This window comes from Passer montanus, unplaced genomic scaffold (genome assembly GCF_014805655.1).
Source record: "Passer montanus isolate IOZ18808 unplaced genomic scaffold, ASM1480565v1 scaffold3, whole genome shotgun sequence".
NCBI classification, from domain to species: domain Eukaryota; kingdom Metazoa; phylum Chordata; class Aves; order Passeriformes; family Passeridae; genus Passer; species Passer montanus.
The window spans coordinates 1521544-1548961 of NW_024367707.1; the positions used below are offsets into that span (position 1 = coordinate 1521544).

The window sequence follows — 27418 nt, forward strand, 5'->3', positions numbered from 1 at the left end:
TTCACATTTGTCTAAGGTGATATCATCTGCCTTTTTTACCATTCAGAACTTCAGCACCATTGGAGGCTCTGGGTTTGTTTACCACTGTGTAAGAGCATATTGGATCAGCATGCACTCAGCAGAGATTAAAATAATAAAATGAATGCTAGAAGCCAGGAACAGATGAAGGAACAAAACAAATCATGGTCATGCTGTTGCTATCTCTATTGTACAGAGGTGGGATGAAGAGCAAGGACCCAAGTATGCGGATTTTGCCTCATGTACAGTTCTTAGAACTGAAAATTTGCTTATTTTTTCCAAAATTCCTTCTGGAAGAAAAAGTGTAACAAGTCTCATCTATCTTCATAAGGAAGAAGCTTTTTGGATACCAAGGTACTCAGAAGGAGTGAATGTCACAAGCAAGAACTCCAGTGAAAGTGACCTACAACGAAGGGATTTTCCTGAAGACTTCCATTTCCATAGAATTGAAAGAACTTTGTTTCTGACAAGGCAGAATTAATGATGTATCTTTAGAAAAACATATATTTTACCTGTGTTGCTAGGATTTAATCTGTTCATTTACGAGTGTCCAGTGCCTGATCAGGCACTCCTGTCATTGTGATAAAATCAGAGTGACTAACGTATGGGAAAGCCTTAGGTCTGTTCAAACAGTGAACTTCACCCTCACTCAGTCTGACAGCTTTATTCCCTTCTCTCCTACTTCCAGCCACATGCCCTGCCTTGCATTCTGACATTTGCTGAATGCCTCTGTGAGGCAGCTGAGGTCGTTAATCCAGCAGAAAAATAGCCCAGCAAAAAAAGGGATAATTTTCTGCTGGAAAGTTCACTGAGCTGTCACATGAGAGGGAATGGATGGGAGGATGGACAAGGAAAGAGGAGCAGACAACAAATCAGTTCAGCTGCCTGTAACTTTACTCTGACTTCTAGTACAAGAATTAGAAAATTAGAATGCTACTTCCAATTTCCTTCACAACCTTCTGAGGACTCAGAGCTGTCAGCACAGCTTCAAAAGCAGAAGCCTGGGTGAAATTTCTGTCAGCCTTTTTCAATAAGTACTTTATATGACTACAGAAACAGCACACTGCTTCCCTCATCTTACAAGGTTTGAGCAGGATGCTATTTTAAAAATCAGTATGTTTAAATAACAGCAGTTTAATTCATGTAATCAAATTAAGGCTTGACTGTTATCTTGCAAGGTCTAGGGATTTCATTTCCTCCTGTATTTGCACAGAACCCAGGGACTGCAAACACTGGGAGGAGTAGATTGTGATATAAAGATTCAATGCTCATACTGATATCAACTGCTTTGATTTGGCTGGGGGATTAATTTCCTCTGTGAGAATTTTGGTTGGCTGTTACTGAATGCCAGCTGAGACAGTGAAGGATGGAACAGGCAGGAAGTGAAGCCAGTTTTCCCTTGGTATGTTTGCTGCTGTCTTGCCTTAACTCCTTTTGTTCTTGTGTACCGAAAGTGACATAAGCCATCTCTGTCACAGCACACCATAAAGTGTAGTTTCCTACACCAATGAAACTTTGTAGTTATGTCACTGGCCCTGCCATTCTAAACATTCTATGTTCTACCCCTCAAAATATTCACAAAATATGTTCACTTTATTTTACATGCCGGTAAAAAGCAGCATTATCACTCCAAAAAATGTACCACTCAATTTTAGCTAAGTCTACAGGAACAATTTCTCAACATTAGCAACAAGTAAAGACAAGAATAGCATCCAAGTACAATATAAAGCATATGACTAATCTTCATTAAATCTTTTAAATATCTTTTCCTGAAGAGCTACAGCTCCTGTTATCAAATTAATTTACAATGAATTTAGGACCCAATTTGCCTTTACCTCTCGTGTTTGAAAGCAGACTGCTTCTAGTGCAGCGAAGGCGATGTGGTTTTTATTTGTAAACTGAGTAAGGCCACAGATGATACTGTTGAAGAGAGAAACAATCCAATTAGGACACTCTTCTTTATCAGACATAAACCTATACTTCACACATAGATCCTCTTCAAATCTCATTCAGTTCTATTGTATGAAGACTACTTTTTTAATATTAAAAAGCTTGTTTTTTTTTTTAAATCTAAACTCTCTCATTTTCCTGACAAGGTTCTTTCAAGGTCCTTTCCAATCAATACAGTTGCCATAAATCATCTCTACACACACACAAACATCCCCACAAATTCTAGTCTGTCTTTAAGGAAAAAAAAAAAAAAGGCTTGATTGAGGTTGATTTCTCTTTAAAACCTATTACAGTTATCACTAAAATCTTAATGAGTTCTCTAATGTTTACAGTTCTTAAGGAAAAGCCTATATGGGTCATTGCTGTTCTCTAAATGTTTGAAATGGTTTTCAGATCTAGTCTGATAATTAGTTGCTTCAGAACCTTCAAAGAGATTTTTGGGTATGGGAATTATGCTACATCTAACCATGAGTAAGCTGAATTGTGCCAATGTGCTCTGGCTGGCAGAGCAAATAACCACCTTTTATTCTATTTCAACAGCTGAGGAACAGCACAGTACTACAAAGAAATGCTGCTGGATACATGCAAGTTCAAAGATATTAAAGGACAGTTTTCACTGTTACCATTCCAATGATCAGTTTTTAACCATTAAAAGGTAAGTATTCTGATATGAAAAACTGTAAAAACATCTAATTCAGAGATTTTTTCTTTTTCCTTAAATACATACAAGAAGCATCTGAATTCTAAAGATGCAACTACTTGAAACCTTGGGAACAAGTTAGCCTTTAAGACTTCTCTTCACACTCTAGGCAAGTTATTTTTTAATTATATTTGTTATGCTTCCATGACTGCTATGGCATGTTGTGATTCCAACAACATTAGGCAAGCTCACAACAGCAGAAAAGACAAATGAAAAGCTATTGTTTGAACTGTTACCAGGTGGTTGAGGCTGAACTACCAGGAAAGGGGCTGTATAAAAAGGAGTAGAAAAGAATATTCAATAGACTGGAAAGAAAGCAGTATACAAGGGGAAGGAGAAAAAGTGAGAAGGAATTACATGGCCTGAAACTGAACTCAAAAACAATAATCAGCACAAAATTCTTCCTTTACTACTTCTGTTGCCTGACTGTTTACAGGAGTGAAGACCTCTTTTCCTGTAGTGGTAAAACTACCTTTCAAAACTAGAAATTGTTTTCCTTGCCCTGCTGCCCCACACTGGGTTTTTTTTTTTAGTTTGGTTTTTTTTTTTTGAGGATGGGGACAAGGCGAGGAGACGAGGATCAATAGCTGGGCTAGCTAATCCTTCCTTCCCTCCCAGTAGCAGTTGCTGTTTTGAGCAGATTAAAACAGTAGCTCACAAATATACCACAGAGAATGATGTATCCGGACACATCAAGGCAACAAAAAGGAAAATTTCACATACCTGGAAGGAATATTTGTAAAATTATTAAACCCCCCTGCAAGTGCAGTGTTCAGTCAGATCCTTACCCCCTTGCACTGGGTTCCCAGTATGGTGCATACAGTCCTGAAAATGCTGGCACAAAGTAGCAGCCATAGGAAGTCCCCGCATCTGCAGCCAGTTTTTCTAATGCACACACAAAACACTTATTTAGCTTTTCACAACTATATCAACACTTAAATACAGCACTTAAAAGTGTTATTACTTAATTAAGAAAAATATTTAGGATATCTTGGGTAGCTACAAGTTTAATCCAGCCATGTATACAACTAGGAAATACAACTAATGCTGGCACTCTGCTCCTTGTTAATCAGTTTTCCTTTTGCAACAATATGAACAGAAGATGGAGCATAAGGAGTTGTGGGAAAAGCAAAATGAAAAATCAAAACTTAAACCCAAAACTGTGTACTCAATATTCTGACCTAGATTTTGTGAGGTTTTCAACTGTTATCTATCACATGGATAAAGAATGCAACCTTCAAAGCAGTCCAAAAGGTCACACTTTTCTTGCATTTAAGTCAAGGCAAGCCAAGTGAAACTGGATCAAGACCAAAGGGAGTTAAGAACTAAATTCCCATTAATTTCAAATGGATTTAGAGCTCCAGATTGTCAGCTTATCTATTTAATCAGCTAGAAGGAAATCTGAAGTTTCTTGATATAAGAATAATGACTGTGGATATATGAACTCCTCAATACCAAAATACTTGCAACTTAAAAAAATATATTAAGACATTTAAAATGACAAAAGAGATAATTGCTAATGAATGGCTCTTTCCTATAACAAGAAAGGAGCATTTTCCTTCCGCTTTTTGCAAATTTCTTGTTTGCATTGATCAGAGAAGCATAGCAGTATAGGAAAGAAGTAGTAAAACATCTTCAAGAAATCCTTCTAAATTGATTCTTTCATACAGACTTCACTTAAAAAAGGAGCAAAGGCAGAAGGAAAGACAAGTTCTGTGAAACAGGAAGAGATCATGTATCCCTACATGACTTTCACAACACTGACAAAGTTAGAGGTCCTGAAACTCAGATCTCCCAAAGGTCTTGCCAAATTTGTGAAGAGGTACTGTAGTCTCGACAAATGGCTCATTTATGTGATAGCAGTTTATATTCTTCTGTATGATCTTCTAAGCTTTCTCTTAGAAAAACAGACTGATACTCTAAGTTTTTGCTGAATCTTTGAAGTTTTATATTAAATTTTAATTTCTAAATTTGAATAAGATATCAATTTACCAAAAATATGTAATTCATTTATTTACAATCCTAAATCTCATTAAATCAGTCACTTTCAAATTTTTGCCTTTGCATGCCTCTGACATTTTTATTTTCCAAATTTTGATATGTTCCTGTTTTTATATTATAATCCAGTTTGTTTCAGTTCATCTGAATTAGAAAACATCAGCCACATAAATGCTAAAGGATTACTGCATTCTCAGCTGAAACATATTTCCCTCCTCCACATCTGTTCAAGAGGCAACTTTGCAAACTGAGATCCCTAACTCAATGGATATGAAGCCTACTACATAAATATTACATACACTTGCAGGGCCTCAGGTTCTCATGTTTATGACAAGAATATGTAGGTTTAGGATCAAATATATGCAGCTATCTGTAATACAGACTTAAATACTCTTGGCTCTGGAAACTTCAACACTGTATAAAACCAGGAGATACTCCGTAATTAGAGTATCTTCCTGAATATCTGCTTACCAGGGAAACTACTAAAAAGTACAGCTTGCAACAAAACAAAGCTGACAAAGCCCTTACAAGACTTTGTGTTCACAGGCTCAATGAAACACATGTATCAACAACAGTGAGATCATGGTTGCAAAGTAAATTTTTGTTGTGTTTAAACACAGCAAAATATATGCATCTTCAGCTTTTTACTTAAATATTTTGAGCTTTCATTCACCGATAGAGACATCATGACATAGGAAAACTTAAAAACCAGCTCCATACTCACCAACTTCCTGTGAACTGTTAACAATACCCAGATTGTCCCTCAGCCAGCGAACAACAGCCCCAGCTATTGCAACAGATCCCTGAAGGAAACAAAGTCACTCCTTTAGGACACAGCAACTGGTAGCTCTGTGCTGCTTTTAAAAGCCTGGGGAGAAGAGGCCACTGTGGCCCCCACCTGCAGGCTTACAGTCACAGCTCACAACCAAACCAGAGTTTCTTGGCATCTAGGGACTGCCATGTAAAAAGGGCAGCCTGTTACACAGACTCCAGGTAGAAAAGGTGTATATTGAATGCTTTTTTCCATAAGAGGAAGTTACAGTGGCATCTCCTAACTAGTCTTCCTGTCTTTCTAATTTATGTCTCCTGAATATATAGTTATGAGGTTCAGTAGCCTCAGACTTCTTTTCCTGACACATTAATATTTTTATGTTTTGATTTTAAAAAACAATACTAATCATGTCCAGTTTAAATACAAAAATCCAGAAAGACAGAAAAATTAGGCACTTGTGCATTTGCCAGCAAAATTTCTGTCACCTCAGCAAAATGGCCCTGAACAGCTTCATCACATCACAGATGGATGGCATGGCTCCCATCTAACCCCAAAGCCAAGTCCAGTAGACTAAGTTTCAAGTAAAACAGTAGCAGCATTATATTTTCATTCTAAGCCACTGCTAGAAGGGGCAGGGGTGTTTTATAAGCAGCTGGCTATTACAAGATACCAGCTTGATTAAAGGAAAAGGCTGAATCCACATTTTCTGTCTCTCTGCAGTGCCTCAACCAGCAGACTGCAGGTGATTCTAGAATGGATATAGGATAAATCACACTTTATAGCTTCTGTTGAAGCCATGTTTTCAGACAATATCATTAAAGACTTGGAGGTGAAGAAGAAGCAAATTGCAGGTGTTTCGGCATGGAGGAATTCAAATCACACTCAAGACAGTTTCAGTTCTTGCTTTTGAACATGGGTTAAAAATAAAACAAACCTCTCACACACCCACACAAAATAAAAATCACAGAGTTTGCCAGGTCATGGCAAATGCAAGATACACATTCCTCAGGGAAGGAAAAGGAAATAAATGCAGCCTACCACATCCTAATAAAGTACCATAAGCCACAAACTATTCTTGCAGTGAAGAAAATCCTGTGCTGTCTTTCACATGGAAAACACAGTCTGTCTACAAAAGCTCAACATCAGCATTCAGTGTATGTGTTTTGAGCATAATTATTATATTACAATACTTAGCACATTAAGCACACAGATGGAAGAATAATAACTTTGTTGTTCTAAACAAAGCTTTGGTGCCAAATAGGTGCTCAGTTGATCTGTGTTTCAGAAGCAGAGCCTTAGAACAATGAACTCCAAAGTTTAAGCATGAATACAATTTTCTATATAATTTGGATGCCCTTAGACTTGTTTGGAGAACTGAGAAACTAAATTCTGTAAGTATGCACTTAAATGAAAGAGATAAAAAAGCTAAATTATTAGAGGATTTTTTTCCCCAGAAATTTGATTCACATTTTCAGAAGTTAGAAGTAAAATCCATTAGAACAAAAAAAAAAAAAATTAGCTATGACTTTATTATGCGGTAATAACTGAAACATTAGTACTTTCTCCCCCATTTTTTAAACTTTACTTAATGTTACAAAATTTATGGTTTTTTATCTATAGCATTTATTAAAGATTTGAGAGACTGAGTAACAGAAAAAATGTTTTAGACATCTAGCTCTGAAAGTATAAATGATGCAATGAAGAAATATTTTGTATTAGATTTCATGATATAGATTGGAGGCAGGAATAGCCAAAACCATACAGAAGCCTTCAGGCAAACAAGCACAACACAGAGCTAGTTTCATTTCTGCACAGCTGAACACACCATAAAAATACCAGATAACAGAAGTAAATAAGAACATGTATCATTACAAAAAGGAAGAAAGTACTGAACTTACCTCTAGTGCATAAAAAGCAGGTTTGTCTTTGCCCATTTTGTAAGCTATTGTGGTTATAAGACCATGCTCAGAAAACACAGACTAAATGGGGAAAGGTGAAAGAAAAGGCAAAGCATGAACAGAGGCAGAAAATATTTAAATAAAAACATTCAAATTATAATAAACAAGGGACCAAACCTTCCAATGAAATATGCACACTTTAAACAAAGTAAATTGTCAGTAACTCTAAACAAAAACCTAAGGTAGAACACTCAAATTGCTGGTGCTAATTCTTGTTTCCACAAGCTGCTGCAGATCTTTCCATCTTCCTTATAGAAAAGAACTGGGGGTCTTTAGGGGGAGATGTAAATGAGAAGGAAGTCACAGTTTTGTGCTATTTATTCAACTCCAACTACAAAGAAATGATGACAGAAAATGAAGAGAAGAAATGAAATAGCCAAGACAAGGAAAAGGCACGTGGTTAAATAACATAACCCTTAATCCTATCTGGGTGACAACAAGAAACATATACAAGGGAAAAGCGAGAAACTTGTTAAGAAAAGTTCTGTTTGGAAACTTAAGGAGGTAGAAAACAGAGTCTTACAGAAACACCTTGAAAAAAATTACTGCTTTTATTCTGTCAGATTTCACTACGTGCTTTTCCCTTTGTCTGGCAATACAATTGTTGTTAATAAGTCTAAGAATGGCTAACATACAGTTGTGTTTCAGAACTTAAATAGATTGTGAAAAACAAAAAAGCAAACAACTCAAAAATGCAACTGACCTTCTGACCTGTATTGCACAGCAAGAAACAACCTGTTCCGTACCTAGCATGAAAGCAAAGCAAAGTTAAAACCAGAATGTTTAAAGAATAACCTGCAACTGCAATCCATGAGTCCCCTGCGAAGAGTCAGGACACCACTTTTTGACCCCTGAAGGTTTTGCTACCATTAACTGATGATATAACTATCCTCACAAAGTTGATTTGAATGCAGCATGAAGCTGAAAATTCTAGTCACATGTCTTTCTCTCTCGCTCTCTCTATTTTTTGTCTAACACTTGATCAAGTAGAGGTATGGCTGAAAACTAAGTGTAAATTCCTCTTTGGTGGCAGTGTTTACCTACTTCAATTTAAGCTGATTATGAGATCAACTTTATAAAATAAATATTTCACAATATGAAATGGGAAATTTTAAGAAACTTTGTTCCTGTCACAAAGAGGGTTTTCTTTAGACATATCCCATTCAAAAATTTCTAAAAATGTTATATTTCCCATTTGAAGACCAACTATATATGTGTGTGCATACACACTCATACAAGAATACAGTTTAATATAAGGAGTACAAAATACTATAAACCACTCCAACTTACTCTAAGAAGTTATTATCAAGAAAAATATTCCTTACCTTTTTAAACCCCTCAAAACTAATACCTTAAACCAGTCCTGAGATAGCCTTCAGTTATATTTAGAAAAAGAAATAGTAAAGCAATAACAGAAATGAATTAAAACAAGATAGACTAATATGTAATCATACCTGTGAAACTCCCATACTTGTGTGTATATCCCTACAAGCTTAGTTAAGCACTTGGTTGTAAATGGAACAGTAAGTCATTTCAGCAGACAGCTTCTCCTCCAATGATTTTTTGATTATACCAGTTGCCTGATCAGCTATTTTAAACAAAGGACACTAAGAGGCTGAGAAACAGGAAAAAGCAAACGTAAAATTCTCCACTCTGAGCTAGACACAAAAGCAAAACTAAGTGCTGCCATTGAAATGGACCTTTCCCATCTAGCAAAGCTGTGCCATTCAAGTCTATGCAATCTAACTCACCGTAGTGTATTTGCTTAACTTTAGGCCACCATTTAAACAACATTGCAACTGTTTTAATCTGTGTTTTGAAGAATGTTAAAATGAAAACCCCACTGTCACATAGAGATTTTCCTCACAGTGACTGTGTTGCAAAATATACCTCACAAGTCATGTAACTTTAATATCTTTATCACTTTATATAAAAGTCAAGATATGGTTTACTTTGTGAGTCAACACACTCAGAAGGTAGATCTGTAATTACACATTAATTGCAGAAGAGTTTGGCAGTTGCTTGAAAGAAAACATAATACTAAATTCAAAACAGAGCAGGGAGTTTATCTTATTACTTTCCTAATAACTTACGTGTTTTTTGCTTGTCCATCTTGAAAACACATTTGCCCAACAAGAGCAGCATGCTGGTCACCCAAGCACTGAAAGTAAGAGATTTTTTCCTTTAGCAAGTGTCCTTACATGAATTACATATTTGACTATAACTCTAATTTATTAGTAGCACATGGATAATTGAAAGCAAGGAAAAAACCAACAGAGAAAAGCTATGCTTTTCATTACACTTCTCGAAGAGATTTTTCCCTTTAGCAAGTGTCCTCACATGACTATAACTCTAATTTATTAGTAGCACATGGATAATTGAAAGCAAGGAAAAAACCAACAGAGAAAAGCTATGCTTTTCATTACACTTCTCTCTGTAAGAACTGCAAATGAAATGTGTTGTGCTACTTATGGTGAGCAATTTAAAGAAATAAAAACTAAAATTTACTATCTTTATACATGTTATTGGAAAAAGCTGAGAATTTGTCCAGCATTTCATATATACATTTAGATTATGTATATACTTCTTTTATATATATGAAGCAGGGCTTGCTTCCATTTTGTAATGTTACTCATTTACTTAGAGATACAAGTTTCCAACAGCACTACACATATGCATTAAAACTCTCATTTTTACTTCCACAGCCAGACCTTAATAATAACGGATCAAGCCAAATAGTGATTCATCTTCATTTTGTAACGTTACTCATTTACTTAGAGATACCAAGTTTCCAACAGCACTACACACATGCATTAAAGCTCTCATTTTTACTTCCACAGCCAGACCTTAATAATAACGGATCAAGCCAAATAGTGATTCATCTACTAGTTTACCTCCTGTTTAATCTGAAGTAAAAACCCAAAAACTTAATTCATAGCAGGATTCACTCATCCTTAAAGCTTTTTCTTGTGAAGCTATGTTCATCTTCCAGATTGTCATGCCAAAATCTAAGTTGAAGTAGGACTTACCCCAGAAATTGGTACACCTGTCAAAGCTCCAGATTCCTGTTTACAAAAAAAGAAAGAAAAACACAGAGTTAGCTTTCCATGACTAGAATTGAAGGCAATGAAAAATAAGCTAAACTTCTAATGCTCAAAGGAAAACAAAGAAGGGTCATGAAAGCAATATGGCTCAGTTCAGGCGTACACTTTGTTTCAGCTTAATGCAGCTCATGTCTAAACCACTAAGAAATGGAGAGCAGGAAGTTTTACAAATATGTTTATGTGACCTCAAAAGTTCCTAGCATAAATTTTCTTGAAATAATACTATACAGAAAATCCAGTTCAGTGTAATCTGTGCAGTAAATGCCAAGTGTAAAATGCAGAAGTGCAAAATGGTAAAGTGATCAGGAAAATACGTGGCTGTGGTGACATCCTAAGCAAAGGCAGATGCCTGGTTTTAAAATACAGTATTTTAAGTCTCAAGTAGGCTTTCTTCTAAACATTACCAGAATTTTTCAGTTACATTCCTGTTACAGAATCATAAAATCATTTAAATTGGAAAATCCCTCTTAGATTATCATGTCCAACTGTTAACCCAGCACTGCCAAGTCCATCATTAATCCATGTCTGTAAGTGCCACATCTATATGTCTTTTAAGACCTCCAGGGATGGTGACTCCACCACCTCTCTTGGCAGCCTGTTCCAATATTTGATAGGCTGTGAAGGCTCTTGTATTATCACTTTTTATCACTTTATCACCTGGGAGAAGAGACCAACCCCCACCTGGCTACAACCTCCTTTCAGGCGGTTATAGAGTGGTAAGCTCCCCTTCCAACCCTTCCTTTCTCCAGGCCAAACACCCCCAGCTCCCTCAGCTGCTCCTCACCATTCCTGTGCTCCAGACCCTTCCCCAGCTCTATTCCTCTTCTCTGGACTTGCTCCAACCCCTCAGTGCCTTTCTTGTAGTGAGAGGCCCAAAACTGGACACAGGATTTGAGGTGTGACCTCACCAGTGCAGAGTACAGGGGACAATCCCTGCCCTGGTCCTGCTGCCACACCATTGCTGATCCAGGCCAGGTGCCTTTGGCCTTCCCGGGCCCCTGGGCACACCTGGCTCATGTCCAGCTGCTGTTGATCAACATCCCCAGGTACTTTTCCTCCAGGCACCTTTCCAGTCACTCTTCCCCCGGCCTGTAGCTCTGCCTGGGGTTGTTGTGACCCGAGGGCAGGACCTGGCACTTGGCCTGGTGGAACCTCACGGAACTGGTCTCAGCCCATCAGTCCAGCCTGTCCAGATCCCTTGGCAGACCCTTCCTGCCCTCCCAGCAGATCAACATTTCTGCCCATCTCAGTGTCATGTGCAAACTTAGTGAGTGTATCCTGAAAATTTTATTTAATTATTTAACTATTTCCTGACAATTTCTGCTTGCTTCTTTAAATTGTTTTTGTGCAATTGTGAAAATGAATTTTCAGTAAAGCCATGCAAGTGTATTTCCAATCTGAATTAATTCACATTTTAATTAACTGTATTTAAGATAACTGTGTTTATAAATGCACTTAAAAGCTCTACATAAATCTGATGTTTAGCTACCATAGAATTAATATTTTTAGACAGAATAAACAGTTTTTCTCATTTATAAAATGCTATAGCTAACACTTATTAGCCAGTAGCTGTATTTTTTAACTCACTATAAAAATAAATATTCAACAGTGCGGAAATTAGGACAAACACATACATTGAGATCACTTTTCAGAAATAATTTTGGCATGAACTCTAATTGTATTATCTCAGATTTGGAAACACACAGCAAATTTATTGGCCGAAGAAGTGCACTTTTTCTAATCCTTAAACCAATGAAAATGCACAGCATCTGAGCAGAATGAGTAAGATATAGGTGGTCAGCCTAATGGAAGCCTCTACTCACCCGGCTAGGACAGATTTTCTACAGCCAGCAAAAGGAAGAAAAAGAAAAAAAATGGAAAGGGGAAGAGAAACAGAAGTTCACATTTAAAGTGATGAGCAATTCTGTTCTGGTGGTCAGGCAGTATCTTTTTCCATTTACCTCGCTCCTTCAGCTTAATACAACTCACTCTTATACAACCTCCACATAAATAAATATCAGCAATGACTTCTAGTGGCATTTCCATTAAAACATTAGCAAAAATATTTCAGAGAAGTTAAAGTTCTATTAACAAAATCCATCTTGTAACTTGTCTTCACTACAAAATACATGTATTTTCTTACGTGTCCATTAAACTCAAATTACCAGGAAAAAGAATGCAAAATCCCAACATCCAGTTTATCCAATCTTGAAGTTCATTAGTTAGATGCCACTGTGTCAGAAGAATTGGTGCTGCATTAAAGTAACCAAATACTCAACTTCCTATAATATTATATAACAGTAGGTAACAGCTTACTAATCATAAACCAAACAATACTGGTCAAAAAAAAGCCATTAATTCTAATCTATGGAATCTGGCAAATTCAAATGGATACAGTTATATTTTTACAAGACAAATTTCACATAAATATTGGAAAACATACCATTAGGCCGTAAATCTCAGAGGAGCTTCGTACATTTGGAAGTATTTCCATAGGAATTTCAAAGAACCTGAATACAACACAAAATTATGTATATTATATAGTCAGTGCTAAATCAGAAAGGATTTTGCATTTATTTTTTAAAATAAATTTAAGCATAAAGAAAAGAAAAACTACAAAAGCAACTTTTGTTTCTAGGTTTTAATCTATATGTTTTTCCACTTGTTACAGTGGACACTGAATTTTGGAGGAAAACAGCATATATTTCAATCTTTGAGGACCTATCCAACTCTTTTACATAGAAATTCATGCCTCTTCCAACAATATCTTAATAATACATTTGTTAGTAAATTCAAATATCAAATAGAGACACTGTCATTCCAGCTGCTGTACAAATTTGATTAAGTAATAAAGACACTATTAAATCACAATATTCTGAGTTGGAAGGGACCCACAAGGATCTGAAGTGATTGGCCCATACAGGGATTGAAACCACAACCTGGGCATTATTAGCATCATGCCCTAAGCAACGGAGCTAAGTTGTTTCCATGAACCAGGCCTCCATTTACAGAAAGATTCTGCTACTTTTTTTTAATCCAGACCATTGTAAACTGGACATCTGGAGAACAATGAATCTTAGTTATTAATATCAACGGCAAATAGAACAGTACCTGCTGATCTTAGTTTAGATAAGAGATTCTTACCTTTAAATGAGTTAGAAACTATTTAAATGATAGTATTACTGAAAAACAGTAAGAAAGCTTACTTGCAGAGGTCAGGATCCCATTCCAAGGAATGAATGTTGAACAACATAGTTCTACTGGCATTGGTGACATCTGTACAGTGAATGCCTCCATTCGTCCCACCTGTCAAACTCTGAACAAAAAAATCACAGCATTTGTCAAGGAGAAATATAGGTTTACTTCAACAAATTCCAAAAAAATTTCAAAATCAAAAAGTTTTCACCTTGGGATTAGGAGCTCTGGTATTTCTGCAACAACTAAACAGGCAGACCTAATACACCTTTCTAAAGTCCAAGATTTTTCTGAAAGTGTAAGCAAAGTTTTACAGCAAACTATAATGGTAAACTCCACCTAAGAATCAAGAAAAAAATATAATGGTACAGGAACAGTAAAAGTTCGTCTTGCAAGGAACCTCATTGGAATTTCTTTAGTAGCTTTTATTGACATCATCGTGTCATCAATGGGCATTGAGTATCACATGCACAGAGATTTACATGAGATGGAAATTCATTGTAAGAAGAGTGATAATAAACTCACAAATACATACCCATATAAGCCATGAATCAATAGTCCCAAACATAGCTCTTCCATCCTCAACTGCTCGCTTAATCTCTTCCACATTATCCAAAAGCCACCGAAGTTTCACTGCACTAAAATAAGTGCTAAGTGGAAGACCGGTCTTAAACTGTAAAGTTAAAAAAAATAATGTAAACACCATGCAAGTATCTTTTCCATAAATACTGTAGTTATATGTAAAAATGGTGATAGTAAGGGAAAAAAAATAAGCAAAACTCAGAAAAATTCCACTAACTTCTGCAATTATTTAAATAAGCACTAAGTAATTATTTAAATAAATGCTAAGCATACAACACACAAGTCTAAAAACATCAAAATCAAATGACCAGTGCAATAATAGATAAAGATCAAAGCTGATCTAAATGTAGTTCAAAGATCATCTACGTGGAAAAAGTTGTTTGCAGAAGGCCTGTCTTATCTAGGATATCTCCATATGACTAGACAATAAGTAACAACAACAAAAATGGGCAGGACAACACAGGAAAGATGAAAATTGCATTCTATTAGAACTTGGAAATAAAGTAAGTTTATGCACTTTTTGAATCCATTTCCTGCCCGTAGGAAATAATATAATATACAAAATACATATTTATTCTATTAGTAAAGGACAACATTAATCAATTAATCAAACAATTGTGACACCTTTTTACAAGCATTTAGTTTCCAATATGTTATATATATGCTCACAAAAAAGAATGAACTTGCTCTTTACAAATGATCTTCCTTGTTCTCAGATTGGATGCAATTAATTTCAATATTAAGGCACAAGAATGGATAACACATTTCATACCAGTAAATTATTTCCCTTTCTTTTTTTCTACTTGATTTTAACTTTTGTGTGTAATGTTTATTTTATATTGGCTAGCTAGCACAGGATTAGGTCTCACTTCCATAGTGAGAAATTAAAGAAGTGTTAAACATTTATTTTAAGGAAATTAAAAATTTTCTAGTCTCAGATTGGTGTCTTGTGTTCATTTTTTATGATTTGACAAGCTAAGAAGGGACTAGAAACTACAAGTGACTTTGTTTAGGAGAATTTTAAACACATATATCCAAAACATTATATATTGCAGCAGGTACCATTTAAATGTTCCGGAATGTCTCCTACCTTTGAAAAAGTTTTGTTTTTTCCAGGAATTCTGTTAAGAAGATATTCAACTGTTGACTGGGTTCTCAGGTCAAGCCACACTAAAACCATGAATAAAATTAATTGATCATGTGATTTGATACACAAAAAGTGACATTTTCAGCCTGCTTCTATGAACCCAGAGCTCTTGCCAGTGAATTCCTATCTATTTTTATCTTTTTGTGTAGTTGAAAGAATATTGCATTGCCATTGTATTTTAAGGGCACTGTTGTAAAAATTAAAATGGTTAGATAAATTAATTTGATTTAGAAGAACAAATGATTTGAGAAAGAAGCAGGATTTTCCACAAGTAGGATGTTTATTTTATCAGAATATAAGCAAGTGACTAATGCTACTTTTAGCAGATGACTGTGATTAAACTAAGAGGTTAAAACAAATAGCAGGTTGATTATTTACTATTTCTATGTAAACTTTCTACTAAAAGACTGTGTTGTAGTTATCAAGGCAAAGCTGGGTTTAAGATAAAGCTGTTAACTACATTTATTGGACTATAGAAGAGTCCTGGTTTTACAGTCATACTATGTCAAACTATATCTGGCACTTGACCTAAAAAACCAATTCTAGACAATTACCATTTTTCAGCTGACAATATCTGAAAAGCTAAGGTAAGGTAAAAATAAAACTCTGAGTATTAATAAGTATTCATTAAGTCATCAATAATTAAACCTACTTAACATTATTTTCCTTTAAAGTTAAACCACCAGCATCCTGAAAATTTCAAAGAAAGTGATCTGGGTGCCAGTCAGAGAGTTTGTGCCATTTTGTGCCCCTCAGGAACATAGTGGGGTTTTTTGAAAACCAATAAAGTGATTTATTAAGTAACAATTTTTATGGAATGGACTTTTTTAAACTTATGTATGCAAACACACATCTTACAACACAGATATCAAAAAATCCAAGAAATTACTAGGCTAAGTCACAACCAGATTTGCACAGGAAAATACAAAAGCATTTTTTCCACAACATGATCATATTATGATATTACATATTTAGAAAGTTAGTTATATATATAATTACCAATAGCATTATAAAGAGGTTCTCCAGTTGTCTTGTCCCAAACCACTGTTGTTTCTCTCTGATTGGTGACTCCAATGGCTTCAGGACAAAACAGAAAGTATCCTTTTCAAAAGGTTTGTTTTCCCCTTTTGGGGGGGTGAGGGAGGGAACGGAGAGGTGGAGAGGAGGGAGGAACAGGTAAGGAGAAGAGGAAAGTAAATGGGAAATAAAAAGCTTTCAATTTTTTTCAAGGTATAATCTAGAAATATTACCTCTAAGAACTCATTTTTGCTGATTAACCTATATGCTCTAAACCTCTCTCTCTTTCAGCCACAAACTGAGACAGCGACAACACTGACAGGGGAAAACAGCTTTCCTAAATTAAAGTCCTAAAAATTTCAGAATTTCTTCATCACTTGTCTCTGTGATTTTACAACATTAGTTTAAGTCTACCTTGTAGATTCTGCATTGTTAATCACACACTTATTTTCTCATCATTCCTCCCCAAAAAACTGCTTTCAAATACAATTTAACATTTTGTTTTAGGCTGGCACATGCTGCCACCTTTCTATTTATTAACTTAAAAACTGTGGTGTCTGAATTGCTCAACCATAGCTGTTAAAGCCCTCTACCCATAAGTACCTCTTATGTTAGCAATGTCCATGTTCAGTTCTCTCATTTTCTCACAGGTCCTTTCCACACATTCATAGACAGAGTTTAATATTTCCTTTGGATCTTGTTCTACCCATCTTTAACAAACAGTAAACACCAGTTAATTAAAATGTACATAAAAAGAAAAAATAATATTAGTCTGAAAATCAAGCTGAGCATTTTAATACAAATATAGCTACAAAACATTTTTTGCATATCTACAAACAAAGAGTTTTGTTTTGTTTTATACCGAGGGCATTGGCAGCAAATGGCAGGTCAGTTAGGAACAAACAAACAAACAAATGAAACCTCAAAAAACAAAGGAAGATATTTATATGGACCAAGCTGAAGACTGTGATTCAAATGTAAAAATTACCAGGTTTATTACCTTAAATGAGATGTTAAGTCTCATTTCAACTTTAGCTTTAAGCTTTCACGTTTAGACGCTACAGTTTAGATGTTAAATATGTAAATGAGTGACCAGAGCTGAACACCAAGTACTTTTAATTTCCGTAACTCAGGCACATTCCGGACACCCGGTGGGAGCTGTTTCATGCCATTTTTTCTGCCCAGTCTTTTATAGCAGTTACTGTGCTACTCAGAATTATTAATCAACTTCAGTTTTGATGACTCATAGATAAGAATTCATAAGCTCTACCAAACTCTAGACAAATGAAAAAATAAAAAAAATCATACCCTTCTCTAGGGAATTCTTGCTTTATTTCCACTTGATGGTGACTCAAAAGCTCTGCTGTTAATGCATTAAAAACCTACAAATAAATTACACAATTGAATTTTGTACAAACAAAGAAGTTTAAACAACAATAATTAACATTTATTATTTTGAACAAATGCAGTGCTGTGACAACAGATAGTAATTTTTTATCATCAACCCCAATATCTATATAACAAGGATTCAGATATATACACTTTTAAAATTAAGGTAGGCAAAGATTATTTTGGCAAACTTTGTTGTCACTGTCAATTTTAATGGCTTTTTTTTGCTGATGGGTTGGAAAAGAACCAGATTTTTTCTTGTAGTGGTTATAGAAGTTAAACTCCTTATACATATTGGAATATCTCTCAGTAAAATACCCACTGTGGTTGATAATAGCATTTCTTTTACTCTTGCTGTGTTACTCTATTGCCAGAGTTATCTGTGTGTTTCTTGGGTTAGCTCATTTTTAGGAAGAGTGAAAATCTGTGACTAAACATAGAAGGGATCAAACTAAATAACAAGAAAGTACCTAAGCAAAACCTATTTTGTTTCAAAACTACAATACAGAGCTCATTAACAATCTGACAAGAAAAGAATGCCACTGCAGCAACACAACCCAGCAAAAAAAGAGAAGAACATGCAGAAAATAACTTAAATTTGGATACTCTACAATAAAAACCATCAGAGTAGAGAATCACGAGGACTCTATCAATGGCTGTTCTCAAGGAATCACAAGCTAGAGTTCTGCCTTGCAGTAGAAGCTCATGGAGAATGCACAACAACCCTCATTAACCAGGAGTGGTCCGTTCCCGAAAGGAATCTCTGCCCAGGCCAAGCTAAGGGACACCCGGTGACACATTCAAGTGAAGTGAGCAGTGAGTGAGCCGGAGTGCCTGGCTGGGCACTGGTGGTGATCCTGGGGGAAGGGCTCTTTCTCCACAGCACCATGCAGAATCTTCTGTGTGAAGAACATTCTGGGATCCAGAAAGTAAAATCTAGCAGCAGGTTCAGGTGAACTGCAGAACTTGTCAGTAGGACACCATCCTACCTTTTCATGGCAAGCAGAGCTGAGCCAGATTTAGAAACCACTCGCATGCTAAAGAAACAAAATTCAGTTATATCCGTCCCCCCTAGGGGATACAACTGAATCTATTCTATACTTGTTAATGTTCTCTTCTCATTCCACAAATTTTAGGAGTTTCTCTTAAAGTTTTTAATCCATAAACTCTTGGTATCATCTACACAGTACACTTTAGCCTGAAACTATTAGAACAACTCTGACAAAAAGGAGATGAAGTTCTGATTCTCCAGTTTCTTTGGAACCTTAAAGACTTTAGAGTGAAACTTTGAAACATTCTACTTATACATTAGAACTGCAGAATCAATCAGAAGGGACCTTGAGAGATCTCTAGTACAACATCCTGCTCAAAGCAGGATCAGCAATGAGATTAGGTCAGGTAGCTCAAGAACTTTTCTAGGTAAGTCTTGAAAACCTCACAAAACAGCACAAACTCTGGAAAACACTGATTTCTTACATACCACAAGCTCCACTGACCAGAAAATAAGTCTTTAAAAGGTACGTGATCATTCTTTTCTGCTATCAGCTCAAAAGATTACATAGAAAGAGCACCACTTAATTATTTTCACTTTATTTACTTATCTGTGTTTCATCTACCAGCTCAGGCTTGACAGGGATCTATCCTATTAAAAAAGAAAGGTCTGTCAGTACTACACATTTGGAAGCAACTTGCATAATGGGATATGGATCTCAAAATGCTACACAACATACTTAATGGACAGGTTGTTTTGTATGTATGCAGTAAGATTTCTTGACTTGAAACTGCCGTTCTGCCAAAAGCATATTCAAATTTTCTAGGTTTTTAGAAAAAAGACTGAAAGATAGAAGACTTTTTATTTAACCTGTTTGTTAATATGTATCTGACATACTAGCAATGCTAAATATCATGTGGTAATCACTCACCACTAATCAGTCAGTATTCCTTGAAACAAAAAGTAATGCAAAGGATTCCTCCTGGTAGCAGGAAGCACAGATTCAATTAGACAAAGTCATCAAGTGAATGTGGGGTGTGTGGCTTGAAGACAGCAATAAACTCTGACAGGAATACATTTTCAACGGAAGCAATAACATTATGACTGCATAGATTTTTTCATATCCATAGACAAGAACTAAGCAAACACTTTGCTAATCCATCATAAATAAACCTGCAAGCTTCTGACATTCTCAACAAAAGCAACAGACACTCCCTGTTATTCAGAGCAAGGGATTAAAAAGTTTCACTGGGAGCAATCCCTGTGTGACGCCAGGTTGGACAGGGCCCTGTGCACCCTGGTCTAGTGGAAGCAGTTCCTGCCCATGGTGAGGAGGGTGGAACCAGTTAATCTTTAAGGTCCCTTCTGACCCAAATTATTCTATGATTTTATGACTTCTACACTGATAGACAGAATTCTGATATGTGGAAAGATGAATGAGTTACTAAATTTAAACCTACAAAATGATAAATAACATAGGGAATAAATAGAATATATGAGACCTCAAAGCCTTCCTTTCCCACTCCCTCCAAAAAAACACTATTGTTATATAAAAAAAATCCCTATACAGTCCCTATTTGACAGTGGAGAGTTAAAAAAATAAGTGAGAGTAAGTACGAATAATTCAGATAAGGTCAATACATCCCTGTCAAAACAGGTTTGAAGTGTATTTCTGTAATTTGTTAGGACTAGAGGCTTTCAACCCCTTAAGAATGGATTCAAGTTTATGCTACTGATCTCTCAGTTGTGTGTGGGGGAAAGCTAAAGTCAGTTTTGACCTAATTTTATCAGCAGTAGTAATGAAGAATTGTCTAGGCTATTTGGACTTGTACAGCTGTCTTGAACAGAGATGAAAGTGAAAGCCACCAGATGTGTACTGAATTCTCTAGTGAGAGATTAAAGAAAAGGAATAACATCCTCCCTCTACTCCCAACAGAGAATCAGAGCTGGAGCCTTGAGTCTCAGGACTGCAGAGAAGAAAGGCCACACAGGTGTCTTGTATGTGAACAAGCAGAAAGGCACAGGGCTGATCACTTAATTCATGCTTTTTATAGGGGTCTTTAATATAATACATCACATCACATAAAGGGGTACAGTAACATATTATTACATACTTTTGTGTATTACGTTTATGTTTTGTTATCTTGGAAAATAATTCATATCAATCAGCTGTAACAATTTTCAAGGAATGAACAGCATCACATAAAGGGGTACAGTTACATATTATTACATATTATTGTGTATTACATTTATGTTTTGTTATCTTGGTGGAAAAGGATTCATATCAATCAGCTGTAACAATTTTCAAGGAATGAACAAAAATATGAGGTTCATGGAAGTGATGAAAGAAGTTGCACAGCTGAAAAGACAATAATGAAAACAGATTTTAGAAGTAACTTTTTATATCTCTCAAGCTTTGTCACGTAACTCTGCCTGCAGAAAAGCTATTTCTGTTATTCTATGCTGTATCTTCATGAGTTTCTGACAAGCAGGAACAGCCATTGCTTTGCAGGCAAACAAGCTCAGAGCTGGAGTTCTGAAATTGCACTGAAATCAACTCAGCTGGGGCAAGGACAAGAGACAAACAATAATTCCCTCTCCAGTATTTAACTAGGAGTAGCACAGTCAGAATTTATGAATAAGTACAAGTTTTTAACAAATTTAACAAATTACCTTTCTTGGAAGGCTCATGATGGACACATCTCCCTCACCATCTAGGAGATGCTTACAATTATGGGACTTAAAATTAAAACTACACTGTATTTTAAGTGATAAGAGCTAGGGGGAAAATTGTATTTACAATATTTTAAAACTTTTGTGCTAGTTACGCAATCAAGTTTTCCCCAAAAGGTCATGTTACTTCAGAAGGGGATTAAAATTAATTTCCCTCTGAAGAGAAAACTCAGTGGGTATAAATGTCTTCTTTACCTAAAATCAATTTTTGTTTATTGAAAAGAATGCTTGCAGTGTGATAGAGCTTTTTTAGATTGTTGCTTCTGAAGACAAAGTAAAGGAAAAAAAATATTTCACAGAGGTGGAAAAATATGTTCTGCATCTGACAAACTTATAACTTAAAGTACTGTGTAGGTACTTCACTGTGTCTTTCAATTTTTGCTGTTCCTGGATAAAATGACAGAAACACTATCCAGCAAATACCTTTCAAGAGATCAAACAATGGTTCAGCTGGCCATTAGCTCCTGATCCTAAGACTTTTCACAAAAGAAGCTATAGTGTATTTTTATGATTCTTGAATAATATGAAATGGAACATGAGAGATTAAAGTATTCAATGAAAATATTCAGTGAAACATCTTGGCCAGAATTCAATTATCTGGGTACACTTATTTAGGCTACCCACTTTATGTTCCTGCTTGGTATTTTTAAGAAAATGAGCTTTAAACAATTGTCTTGTAAGCACTGAGGTCTCCCTGGTACTCTGAATCTGTCACCCAGCTTCAACCCAACTTAACAGAAAAGTTACAATGTCAAAAACAATTACAAGTTGTTTTGCAAAAGTAGCTAATAAAGGTAAAGATCCAAAATAGGGAGTGTGGAGGATAAAGCTACAGCATAAAACTACCACTGCGTGAGAGGCAAGGCTAAAGAAGGAGTGACAATAACAGAAATGCTCCTGAGTTCTGGTGCTTCTTTAGCCTCTGTGCTCACACAGCCTCCTCATTCACAAGCAGGACAAACAAAACTTGTGTCTGCACACAGGATAATTTACTCTGACTCTCAGGAGGTCACCCAGCCTAACTCGCTGCTCAGGTAAGCCTGAATTTAAAACCAGGCTGTTCAGGGCCTTTTTGAATCAGGCACTGATATCTGCAAAGATGGAGATTCCACACACCTTTCTCAGCCCCTGATCCAGAGCCCTCATAGTGAAACACTGTTTCTTTACATCTATTGGACATTCCACTTGCTGCAGCTTGAGTTCTCTGCCCACTGTCTTTCTCTGTGCATGGCTGAGAAAAGGCTGTTCTGTGTTCTCCACAAACTGTGGTTAGACAGCTGAGGACACCCCTTAAGCCTCTCTTGTGAAGAAAGAATCCCTGACCTCCCAACCCTTCTTCCACGGCCTTGTGCTGCAGCACAGGGATTCCTTTGGCTGGATGAAATCCAGTCCTTCCAAGTCTCATCCTCTGCAGGGTCCAACATCAGACACAGGGCTCCAGATGCTGCCTCTTAAGTGCTACACAGATGGCAACAATTACTTTCTGAACTTTCTTAATGTGCACCTCCACAAGGATGCATTGCTCACATATATCCAACTTGATGTCCAGCAGGAGTGAGTCCTTTTCAACTAAGCAGCCTCTTAGCATTCTGTCTTGAGTGCTCAACTTTGTTTAACTGTATGAATGTTCTGGCAGTCCCTTCTCCAACTGGAATTTCAGTCAACTGGTCACCCCATCTGAGAGAACATCCCAACCCATCCCCATGGCTGTCCATGAAAATACTGTGGGGTATGAGCCCCCACTACTGACTGCTGTGGACACCACTGCTCAATCTGCCACCTGAAATTATAAATTCACACTCTGAACAGCTGACACTACTCTTTGGCCCCATTGGACCAGACAGTTTTTCAACCAGGAGAACTCTTTAACCTGCTCAAAATCATAGGTGTTCCACTTGAAATGTTAGATGACAGTTGCACTGAATTACTGAATACACAGGTGCAAAGTAAGCAACAAGTTGATTTTGACTTGTGACTTGGTGAAGACAAAAACTGTTAGAAACACTATGTTAAAAAAATGTAGAGAGATCACTGGGAAATGTAACAAAAACAACTAAAAGCAAAAGAACAACAGAGACAAGGACATAATTTAGGCACAGACAACAATACATTACATTCTGGCTTAAAATATTTCAAGGCAAAATCTCTCTTCCAACTGCACAATCCCTTTCCACCTCAGAATTCTCCAGATACAGGTGTTGTTATCTGAATGGCTGAGGTGAGTTGTAGCACATCTCTGCACATTTTGCCCACTTCTCTCCCACTCCCCTGTGGTCTGATTTAACTCAGTGATCATGCATCTTATTTACTCAAGCCCATGTAACTTTATTATCATAATGACATGATCACACTGCCAAGTTTAAGACAATGCCATATGTTGACATGAACTGAGAGACGCTGAGATGGATACAAGAATTTAAAAGTGGCAGACACAATATACTTCTTGATAAAATTAGGAAGCACCTGAATCCTCTTGTAGGCAAGCAAAATCTCCCCAACTGCATAAAAGCCATTGATGAATGTGTGTAGTGTAAGAAATTCCTCCTAAAAGGAACTTGGAAAAACACTTGTAAAAGAGCTTAAGTTTTACTTCTACTAGTGTCATCCTTTTAGGATAAGAAAAAGTTAACTTGGCATATACACAAAAGCAGGCAGAATTTATCTTAATGCATTACAGAGACCTTCTTCAAGTTTGTTCCCAAAAAGGACTCCTGACTGGCATCCGAGACAGCCCACTGGTGTCATTTGTCAGTTTGGAGTTTCTCTCCACCCCCAGAGCTGTGTTTTCTCATTTGACAATCGCATGAAGGTCGTGATATTGAGTAATAATGGTAACATAGGTCAAGAAGATATTATAGCCTCCTGTTTCATGGGGGAAGTATTAAAAAAAGAAAAAAAAAAAAAAGCAAGGGCAAACCAAAACATTCATCTTCCCAATTCATACTTTGCACATTTGACAACATTTTATATCTAGTAAATATCTCTATTCCACTTCCATGGAGGAAATTATCATAGGGCTTTAATTAAGTCAAACTACCATGACTTAACTGACATGGGGACAGTACATTTGTAGAGATTTGCAAGCTACAAGAATCTATAGTAAGTTTCACACATAACAACATTAGTTACAGCCTATTGCATAATACAGAAATAACTAGATCCTTCAGCTAAAGGGTCAAATATATGACCAATACATTAATTCTCCTATCCTTAAACCTATCTTCCTCTAGTGTTTAAACAAATCAGTGCTTCACAAGGTGTGCAGGGTCAGACACCTGAATACCTACAGATGCCGTGACATTAGGGCTGGAGCTGCAGCAGTCACTCCAGCAGGCCCCGGGCAGGTTTTAGCGGGGAACAGAGCGGAGTCACGGTATTGTTTGAACACCAGCTAATCACAGCCACCGAACTCGCACGGATCTATTTCCCCAGTGCCTCAGGACCATGTCCATTTGATTCCATTCGGGGCGAGACGCCCGGCAGACTGCAAGCCTGACAGATTGCAAGCGCAGACTGCCCGGAGCAGCGGGATCTCGCCGTGCCCCGGAGCAGCAGCAGCAGCAAGAGCCGCGGGTGTCGGGCTCGCCCGGCGCCGCTCCCCGCGGGACGGGCGCTGCCCCCGCGCCGCGGCGGGAACGCCACGGAGGGACGGCGGCGGCTCCGGCACCCCCGGGCCGGGCAGCGCCGCCTCTCCGGGAGGCAGGAGGCTGCAGCCGGGCAGCGCAGCCCGGCCCTGCGGGCCCGTCCCCCTGCCCTTCCCCAAGGGCACGGCAGAGGCCCCCGCCGGGATGGAGGGCAGCGAAGGCGCGGAAGCCGCCGCTCCCCTCAGGCCGCGGGGGCGCCGCCTGCCCCCCGGTGCCGCCCCGACCGCCGCGCTGTGCTCACCAGGAAGCGGGTGGAGCTGGTGCCCTGATCGATGGCTCCCACCAGCGGCCCCAGGGACGCGGCCATGGGGCCCCCTCAGCGCCCGCTCCGCTCCCGTAACGGCCGCGCCGGCGCCGCGCGGGCAGCTCGCGGCCGGCGGCGCGTGGAGGGGGGCGTGTCACGTGACGAGCGGCGCGCGATGCACGCCCCCTTCCTCGCCCCGCCCCTGAGCCCCTGAGGCAGCGGCGCGCGGGCGGGCGGCGGCGGAGGGGAGGCGGGAGAGCCCCGGGGTGCTGAGGGCAGGGACAGCACAGGTCGCTCCGGGAGAGCCCCGGGCGTGCTGAGGGCAGCGCGGGTCGCTCTAGGAGAGCCCCGGGGTGCTGAGGGCAGGGACAGCACAGGTCGCTCCGGGAGAGCCCCGGGGGTGCTGAGGGCAGCACAGGTCGCTCCGTGAGAGTCCCGGGGTGCTGAGGGCAGGGGCAGCTCGGGTCGCTCCGGGAGAGCCCCGAGGTGCCGAGGGCAGGACAGGACAGATCGCTCCGGGACAGCCCCGGGGTGCTGAGGGCAGGACAGCACAGGTCGCTCCAGGAGAGCTCCGGGGTGCCCAGGGCAGCTCGGGTCGCTCCGGGAAAGCAGCGGGAACCCTTTTCGGGTCACTTGTGCCTTGAGGCGGCGTTCCACGGAGCGAAACGTGTCTCGCTCGTTTTCGGGGAGAGGGGAAAGAAACCCCACGCTCCGTGAGGCGGGACCCCGCTGCGGAGTGCCAAGCCTGGGTATCCCTGGAAATCTTTTGTTCAGAGCGGGTGCTGCCGAGGAACTGTGCAAGGCTGGGTGATCGTGGATGACCGAGATATGTTCTGCGCATTTATGATACATTCCCAAAGCAGCTTCTTTTCTATTTTAAAGCTTTACCCTGCGTCTTGCAGAGATACTCATTGGTTTTAAAACAATGGAATCTAGGTCTTTCTTCCTTACTGCTTGTTGGTAACTTGTGGTTCCAGAAAAACCGCTGGTGTTGTAAGAGTTGGGACGGAATTGCAAAAGCCAACAATACTGACTGAAGGGCCTGAAAAAGTGACACACGGTGCCAGTAAACCAGCCCCCACAGACACCATTAAAAAGATTTGCCTTTGCCATTAATTCACGTTACTAGTAGCTGTCCAAACTTGGGGTGTTTTGCTGCAATTGCTCCGTGATGAGCAAAATCTGATTGCTGCCGCTTGGGAAAGCTTTGCGAGATATCTTACCCAGCTCTTTTCATTTTTTTGTTTGTTAGTGCTTCAGCTGGCATCGAGGAGCCTTGGATGGGGCGTGAACAGCACTTAGTGCTCATGTGTAATAGCAGGGGATTTCATTGCAGCCCTTAACTACAACATCTGAAATGAGACAAATACAGTTTGTGGTAAGATCCACACCCCCATTTTCAAGACTGACAGTAAAGTAGCATGGGGACCACTTGCCAAATATTATCAAAGATTTTCTATTATTCTCAAATCTTATCACCAAGATTTGTACTTTTTTTTCTTGGAACCTAGCTATAGTTTAGACATCATGTTGCTCAAGAGCTTGCTGCAGCCCTTAGAGAAGGATCCACAGAGTTTGTCCTAGAAGGTCATAAAGATCCCTCCTGGCTTTGCCAGAGATCCCCCCTCTACTGCCCTCACTTGTCACAGGGAGCTTCTATTCTAAAGCAACTACCAAGAACTGCAGTTCATTAGGAAAACTTATCCAAGGTTACGGCTTCTCCATGTGGATTAGGAATTCAAGGAATTAATCCCATGCAATCTTAGTTAAATCTGAATTAATTAGTATAATTCCTAGGAAAAGTGTGGGGTTTGTGTTATTTCTTTTCTCTCTTTTAAAAGCTGCAGTATTGTGTTCTGAGTGTATTTTAACTCAAGAGAGGATGTGACAATTCTCAGCAAAGGTTGAGGTCTCTCTAGATCCAAGAAGGGAGGAAACAATATCATGACAGACATATGCAAAACATGAAATACCAC

General features: G+C 38.4%; 1 protein-coding gene across 4 annotated transcripts in view; it reads right to left on the bottom strand.

Moving 5' to 3' along the window:
* GK (glycerol kinase) overlaps positions 1-25590 on the bottom strand; it is a 35190-nt gene extending 9600 nt beyond the window's left edge. For 2 of the 4 annotated variants that reach the window (XM_039714051.1, XM_039714047.1), the window contains exons 1-16: positions 25440-25590; positions 17750-17823; positions 17045-17151; positions 16424-16501; positions 15368-15447; positions 14231-14368; positions 13707-13816; positions 12944-13010; positions 12324-12341; positions 10426-10461; positions 9490-9557; positions 8100-8142; positions 7337-7417; positions 5391-5469; positions 3457-3553; positions 1854-1938 (exon numbers count right to left, since the gene is read on the bottom strand). In XM_039714051.1, coding sequence (XP_039569985.1) covers positions 1854-1938; positions 3457-3553; positions 5391-5469; positions 7337-7417; positions 8100-8142; positions 9490-9557; positions 10426-10461; positions 12324-12341; positions 12944-13010; positions 13707-13816; positions 14231-14368; positions 15368-15447; positions 16424-16501; positions 17045-17151; positions 17750-17823; positions 25440-25505 — 1227 coding nt within the window. In that variant the 5' untranslated portion in view covers positions 25506-25590. The remainder of the gene's footprint in view (positions 1-1853; positions 1939-3456; positions 3554-5390; positions 5470-7336; positions 7418-8099; positions 8143-9489; positions 9558-10425; positions 10462-12323; positions 12342-12943; positions 13011-13706; positions 13817-14230; positions 14369-15367; positions 15448-16423; positions 16502-17044; positions 17152-17749; positions 17824-25439) is intronic. The other 2 variants (XM_039714048.1, XM_039714049.1) reach the window with 1 other exon arrangement.
* Positions 25591-27418: the final 1828 nt, after the last annotated feature.